We start from the raw sequence: 7,734 nt of genomic DNA, 5'->3' as shown, positions 1-7,734 counted from the left end.
TCGTCTTTACAGTAGTTTCATCCCAGTACAGCGCTGCTATACACACGATGGTGTGTGGACGATTCCTGAACGACAACGCAGATCAACTCATTCATGCACAACAGTAAAGTGAAGCAGACGGCTGGATTTGGCCGTCGTCTCCTTGTCGTGCACGTAGTATCGTCTTTACATGTAGTACCCCAGCAACTAAGTAGGAGTACGTACTGAACTGAACATGGAGAAACGTCAAGCCAGCAAAGACGCCACAGTTCTCCACGCCTCAGAGGATCCCGGGCAGCCGGATTCCACCCCGTCCGCGTCGGACAAACACGCGGGGGTCGCCGCCGCTTGCCCTCGTCGGCGGCCACCCAACCTTCCGGACCACCTGCTACCCATCCCAGTCATCACAGCCACAGAACCATCCAGACGGTGCCACGTAGAGGCAGAAGGAGAACCCCACTCACTGTCCCCAAGCAAAACGAACAATTCCCGTCCAAAAAATCAAATCCCACTTGGCGTCCGTTTGTTTAGCCGCATTATTGGAAAGCCGAGTATTTTTCTCCCTGGCACCCGAGGGAAAGCAAAAATGCCATATTCTTTCTTGCGCGAGAAACCACGCCGCACCGCACGAACGGCAGCAAATGCCCCTCGCATTCTTTTCCCTTTCTTTCTTGCCCGAGAAACCACGGGCGCCCACGGGACGTCTACCTACCTACCTCCAGGCTTCGCAATGACACGTGGGCCGCGCCGGCAGCCGGGCCCACTGCTCACAGAGGCACCCGGAGGGCCCGCCTTGTGGAAAAAGGCGTGGAAGGGACAGGTCAGCCGCGCACCTCGCCCGAAATCAATTCGTCTGGATTTGTTTTAGTCTCCCGATATTCCACTTCGCCTTTTCCTCTCCAGGCTTTATAAAACCAGCGGCTTAAACCCTCCCCACCTCTCCATATCAGCTTCCAGACACTTCTCCCGTCCCGTCCCCAGCCAACCTCCCATCCCCGTCTCGCGTCGCAGCGGCAGTTCCACTCCCTCGCCATGGGTAAATTGCTCTTCGAATTGCTGCTGCTTCGTCTCCTGATATGAATGATTGTTGTTTTTCGCTGATTGATTTTGCTCGTTTGCTCTTTCTGCTTGGTTTGGGACGCATGCAGGCAAGATTAAGATCGGAATCAACGGTGAGTTTCTCTGTCACTTTCTCGCGCGCGCCTCTGGATTCACCGATCGGTGCTGGTGTGCCTCTGTTTTGACTCGAGTGGCTGTTTTTGCTCAGGTTTCGGAAGGATCGGGAGGCTCGTCGCCAGGGTCGCCCTCCAGAGCGACGATGTCGAGCTCGTCGCCGTCAACGACCCATTTATCACCACCGAGTACATGGTATGCCCCTCGATCTGTGATTTTCACACGCTCCGATCGCTAGATCTGGTGGTCTGGAAGGTTTTAGAGTGGTTTTACCTGTTGATCTATTCTGTTAGCATGCCTGCTGCTTGTGTTGTTCTGTTAGCGTTCTATGAGGTCTGAGAGTTAGCGTGACTTTGGAGTGGTCTGTAGCTTGTTAATAGTTAGTTCCATGGTTATCCTTTTACGATTTGATAATATATCCTGCAGTGTTATTTCTACGATCTGAGTATATTGTTTGTTCATTATGCTTGCTAGTATTGGTCGCTTCTGTACCATGCCTTTAGATATCATGATTCTGCTGGGTTTGATCGTTTAATTGAGTTGAATTCTGTGGTTTGTGTGATGTGCAGACCTACATGTTCAAGTACGACACCGTTCACGGCCACTGGAAGCACAGTGACATCAAGCTCAAGGACGACAAGACGCTGCTCTTTGGCGAGAAGCCAGTTACCGTCTTCGGCGTCAGGTACTATTTATTGGTATTATAGCCTCTTCGGATGGTTTGTGTTTATTAAGTTGTGAAACTAATTTTCGATGTTCTTTTGCTTAAAAGGAACCCTGAGGAGATCCCGTGGGGTGAGGCTGGTGCCGATTACGTTGTGGAGTCCACCGGTGTCTTCACTGACAAGGACAAGGCCGCTGCTCACTTGAAGGTATAATTGATGTTCTGGTTTTTGCTCATTCACACTCTATTTCCGATCTATATCACTATATGTATACCTTTTCTGATCCTTTGAATACAAGGCTGAGAAAGAAACCTGAACTTCAGTTAGAAATTGTGTCCTGCTCCATGTATATTTATTTATTTACGAGAAAATCACACACGCAACCTCCAGGAGAGGAGAGCAAAGCAGAGTCTCTAATGCTGCTTGTCCCAATTTGTTTAGTTGGTTTGGTTGCTTCTGGTATGCTAGTTGTAAACACTGACTTCATGTAGTCCACTCTGTCATAGTAACCATCAAATTTATTGCTTTATCTCAATTACTGAATTATTCTAAATTATTTTAATTATTTGTTTATGCTAGCTGTATGCAAGTGCCACTGTTCTTCAGGGACTTAGCTTTTGCAATGTATTTCCAACACTAGTGATGTGATGCTAACTTACATTTTCACTGAATGTTAGGGTGGTGCCAAGAAGGTGGTCATCTCTGCCCCAAGCAAAGATGCCCCTATGTTTGTGGTTGGTGTCAATGAGGACAAGTACACCTCAGACGTTAACATTGTCTCAAATGCTAGCTGCACCACTAACTGCCTTGCTCCCCTAGCAAAGGTGTGTTTTGTTTCTTCACGTTGTCTTACCTTGACTACTTTTGGAATTGTGGATCAGTTTGTAATAATGTTTATCATCATTCACCAGATCATTAATGACAACTTCGGTATTATTGAGGGTTTGATGACCACTGTTCATGCCATCACTGGTAAGATTTTGTTGGTTGTTTGGCAGTGCTCTTAACTTATCTGCCTTAGTAATCTCTTCAACTTGACATTGGTGTACCTGCCTCTCAGCCACACAGAAGACCGTTGATGGTCCCTCGAGCAAGGACTGGAGAGGTGGCAGGGCCGCAAGCTTTAACATCATTCCCAGCAGCACTGGTGCTGCCAAGGTACGCCACGAACAGCATATTGTGCATTTGTTTTCAGACACTGTTTTGAATGGACTGCTTACTTTTTCAGTTTGTCTAATTCACATCTAGATGTTTTCTGGATGTCACATCTAAGCTCCCACAAATAACGCAGCAACAAGGAACAGAAAAAAAAGCTGGGACAAAAAAAAAATAGACCACAAACATAGTGGACATCAGGTTAGATGTGACATAACTATGTCACATCTAGATGTGTCCTAGACAGACCCTTACTTTTTTGCCTGTTGTTTATGTTGTGCATATTGCATACATGTTCTTCCTTACGAGATTATTCTGTGATTGCGAATTGAAATACTTAAACATTGTGCATGCTTATGTCATTTGTGAGCTCCCAGTGGACCAGATAGTTGATTGCAGTAAAAATGGTAGCATGCAGTTTTCTTCTTAATTGGAGTACATCACTTCACCTAATGATCTGATGTGTTTCAGGCTGTTGGCAAGGTTCTTCCTGAGCTGAATGGCAAGCTTACCGGTATGTCTTTCCGGGTTCCCACTGTGGATGTGTCAGTTGTTGATCTCACTGTTAGAACCGAGAAGGCTGCATCATACGATGACATCAAGAAGGCTATCAAGTAAGTCTTAAATCTTAGAGTATCTCCTAAGAGAAGTATAAGAGTTATTGTTGAGAAAGATCTACTTCTAATTCCTGCCTGCCTGCCCATGTGACTCAAATGTCACTGATGAGTATTCAAATTATTTTCAGGGCTGCATCTGAGGGAAAACTCAAGGGGATCATGGGTTATGTCGAGGAAGATTTGGTCTCCACTGACTTTGTCGGTGACAGCAGGTATGATTGATGCCTTAATGCTGCTGACAAGAGCTACCGAGTGTTATCAGATGGTAACTGTTTCTCCATGTTGTATTTTTTCCATTCAGGTCGAGCATCTTTGATGCCAAGGCTGGAATTGCTCTGAACGACCATTTCGTCAAGCTCGTCTCGTGGTACGACAACGAGTGGGGTTACAGGTTAGTTGCCATATAACGGATTTGTTTCTACAACACGCTATCCAATGTCTCTGTTTCATCGCTTCAGCTTCAGCCTGTAACACTTGAATCTTATTTCTGTGCAGCAACCGCGTTGTCGATCTGATCCGCCACATGGCCAAGACTCAGTAGAGCGTTCTGATTTCCTTTGGTCAGAGGTGTCCCTGCTTTGTCTATGCGAAGAATAAATGTGGATGGTGTCGCCAGACGACGCCTGGTTCATGTTAGTTGGACATGAGTTACCTTCTGTTTTCCGCATCAACTAGTACTATCTGTAATGGAGTTGCTAATCAAGTACTCTTTTTTGGTTGTGGTTTGTGAAGATTATATAAATCGTTCAGTCCAGTACTTGTGTTTGCCTGAATAATCTTATTTCTCTTCCTTTCTGTGGGGCTTTTCGCCTCGTCTGTGCCTGCTCGGATTTTTGGTTCAGATGTTTGACGCCCTTGTTGAGAGCCAGAACTGTGTTTGAGTTAGGACGTTTACTGTCGCAATGGTTGTTAAGGGTCCCTTGGGTTCAGCTTCCAGAACCAGATTTTGTGCAGCTTTAGCCAGAATTGTGTTGCTGCAATGGCTTAAGGGTCCCTCAGGTTAAGCTTTCAAACCAGATTTTGTGCAGCAGATTATTGAATCCCAATGTATTGCAGCCGGTCAACTCCCCCTCAAGTAAGTACAGTTGTAGTCCGCTTGTTATGCTCTCTGGGAGGGTCGCTGCAAAACCTGCTAGCTGGGTTCTTGGCAAAGTTTGAGATTCTTAGAAGCTGCGGCCCGAGATTGCTCTGTTTTGAATCTAAATGCCAGGCGCCATATCAGCTTGCAAGGGAATGAAGCTTCATGCTCTTCCACTTTTTTATTGACTTATGAATTCCCACTCCCAAAAATAGAATCTGGCTTCATTGAAGTTCCTTGTTTAAAAATCTAGCACATTAACAACATCAATGTATGTTTCACAAATATCATAATTCATTAACTAATATTGACCTCTGATCCTTTTTGTACAAGTTGGGGTGCATGACGGCTCCTATGCCTAGAAACCAGCCTCCGATATCAAGAGATTTGCCGCTATAGTTCAAATAATAATTTGATTTACGAGGGCCTCAGTCGCGCATTCTTTCCATTGGTTGGTTTTCCAGGGCCTAACTTGAGTGGGGGATTTCTTTCAGCTAGAGCTACAATTTTCAGCCAGTTTTTCAAATTGGATCATGAAATCAGAGGCCTTTCAGAGAGAGAAAGCATAGGTTGTATGAAAGGGGCTTGGTGAGAATGCAATGCCCTGAAAACCTGAGTTTTTTTTTCTTCTAAAATCTAGCATATTGACTCAACATCAATGTATACTATCATAAAAGTTCATATCAAAATTCAAAACAATGCTCGAGATACGAAAATGATTAATTAGACATCAATGTGACAAGCGGCCAAATCTAAAGCCCAGTTTATTTATGTACTATTTAGTGTCAAATTTATCATTTTGTTTTCTAAGCTATGTTTTAAATTTTAGTTTGAGATTTTGAGGCAACATACACTATTTTAAAATTTTAATTTGAAATTTTGCGACAACATACATCTATGTTGTGTAATGTGCTATTTTTTTAAAGAAAAAGTTCTAAACATTTAAAATATGCTAGGGGAGTTTGATGCATCGGTATCATCACAAGGTGGATGAGAACTGAGGGTAGCTCAGTTGGCAAGGCGTGGGAGTTTGCAGCCAGCCCATCAGGGTTCAAGTCTCGCCTTGATCATTTGGTGCCCACGAAGTTTTCTTCTATAAAAAAAAGCCAACAAGCTAGTCTCATCCTCTGACATACTATTATCCTCATCAAACTTGTCCCTGATTGTGCCCCCGCTGCAGACCTGTTCTACGTAGGACATCGCCGATAACCACTAGCAAAGCTAGCGCTTTGTGCTTATTACTTCGTTTCTCCCTTTTAGTCTTCTCACTCGAAGCCTGGGTTCCCAGCCGGCTTTACTTTTTTATCTGGTTTTTTTGGGACCGGTTTTATTTGTTTTTCTTTCTTTTTCTACTCTATTTCTTTTCTTTTTTCCCTTTTTGTTTTTTATTTTCATTTTCTTTACTTTTTTTTATTTTCCCAAAAGGCATGAACTTTTTTCAAATTTGATGAACTTCTTTTTCAAACTCGATGAACTTTTTTTGAAAATGCATGAACTTTTTTTCAAACTTGATGACCTTTTTTGGAAATTCATGAACTTTTCTTCAATTTTGATGAACATTTTCAAATTTGACGTATGTTTTTCAAATTCAATGAACTTTTATTTCAAATTTGTTGAACTTTTTTTCAAACTCGATGAACTATTTTCAAATCGATGAACTTTTTTTGAAAATTCATGAACTTTTTTCAATTTCATGAACATTATTCAAATTTGATGAACACTTTCCAAATTCGGTGACTTTTTTTTTCAAATTCGATGAACTTTATTTAAAACTTGATGAACTATTTTCAAGCCCATGATTTTTTTGAAAATTCATGAACCTTCCTTCCATTTTGATGAACATTTTTCAAATTCCATGAACTTTTTTTCAAATTCAATGAACATTTTTCAAATTTGATGGGTTTTTTAAAAATTCTATGGACTATTTCAAATTTTATGATTTTTTGGGAAATCCGTTAACTTTTTTTTTCAAATTTGATGAATGTTTCTCAAATTTGATGAACTATTTTCAAATTCAACGATTTTTCTTTTCAAAGCCCAAGATCATTTTTTCAAATTTGATAAATTTTTTTTGAAAATCAATGAAACTTTTTCTGGTTTGTGAACTTGATTCAAAATCCATGAACTTTTATTAATTCACGCCTTTTCCAAATAATTCAAAAATAATTAAGCGATATAGTAGATGGTTCTGTGCTATTATTAGCGTGGCGACTGTGTTTATTATGCATTTGTCGCTGACACAAATCACTAACGTTAGGTAGCTCGAGTGGCTAGTGGGAGTCACGGTGACCTCGATGTGCATGAGTTCGGGACTTGTAGAGTTGTTTTTGCGTTCACTACCTTTTTGTGGGCCGACCCAACTAAGCGCATAGCGAGCGTCAGGGACGAGTTCGGTGCCTGAAGCCCGATAGGAGCTCCCAGTGGAGTGGCGATCCCATAGGAGACCAGGGATCTGAATATGGGCCGACCCAAGTATTGTAGACGCTTCAGCGAGATCTACCGCGTTCACTGTCTGCGCGTTTTTGTCGGTCGGCCCAACTAAGCGGCGTAGCGAGCGCCAGGGAGGAGTTCGGGCACCTGAAGCACCCGATAGGACCTCCCTCATTCCCTTCCCCCACTCCAGTTTAAGGCAACAGAACAATCCGGTGTACACCCTCCGCATCCTGGGCTCGGCCCATTTTTCTTCTTTTTCAACCTTCAAAAGGAGACGTGGGTCGTGAGATTTGAACTCAGAACCTCACTTTTTTCTTCCAAATGTCTCAAAAAAAAATTTCTTCCAAATTCAATAACCAACTCGGACGGCTCACATACTATGTTTTCTAATACTTCTGTTGTTTCTTATTCTGTGCCTTCTAGACTTTTTTTCTTTGCCAATTTTTCATCTGTTTTTTCACTTGGATTTTTATTTTTTATTGTTCCTTCTTCTTTTTTATTTTCTAAAATACATAAAAAAATATCAAATTTGGAACTTTATTCAGATCGTGAACTTTATCAAATTTGTAAACATTTTTTGAAATATGTCAGCTGTTTCAAAATTGATTAACTTTATTCAAATTTTTGAAATTTA

At 42.2% G+C, this 7,734-nt stretch overlaps 1 protein-coding gene across 1 annotated transcript; it reads left to right on the top strand.

The window, feature by feature from the left end:
* The first annotated feature begins 859 nt into the window (after nt 1-859).
* Nucleotides 860-4,343, top strand: LOC125519855 (glyceraldehyde-3-phosphate dehydrogenase 1, cytosolic). The gene is made up of 12 exons (XM_048684632.1): nt 860-1,015; nt 1,128-1,151; nt 1,247-1,347; nt 1,722-1,837; nt 1,925-2,024; nt 2,495-2,641; nt 2,729-2,789; nt 2,878-2,975; nt 3,444-3,586; nt 3,718-3,801; nt 3,891-3,980; nt 4,085-4,343. The coding sequence occupies exons 1-12, from the start codon at nt 1,012-1,014 to the stop codon at nt 4,128-4,130; spliced, it is 1,014 nt and encodes a 337-aa protein (XP_048540589.1). The 5' UTR covers nt 860-1,011; the 3' UTR covers nt 4,131-4,343.
* Nucleotides 4,344-7,734: the final 3,391 nt, after the last annotated feature.

The sequence above is a fragment of the Triticum urartu genome, chromosome 7 (assembly GCF_003073215.2).
Source record: "Triticum urartu cultivar G1812 chromosome 7, Tu2.1, whole genome shotgun sequence".
Taxonomy (NCBI): Eukaryota; Viridiplantae; Streptophyta; class Magnoliopsida; order Poales; family Poaceae; genus Triticum; species Triticum urartu.
The sequence above is the reverse complement of the archived record's forward strand: the minus strand, read 5'-3'. Positions and strand labels throughout refer to the sequence as shown.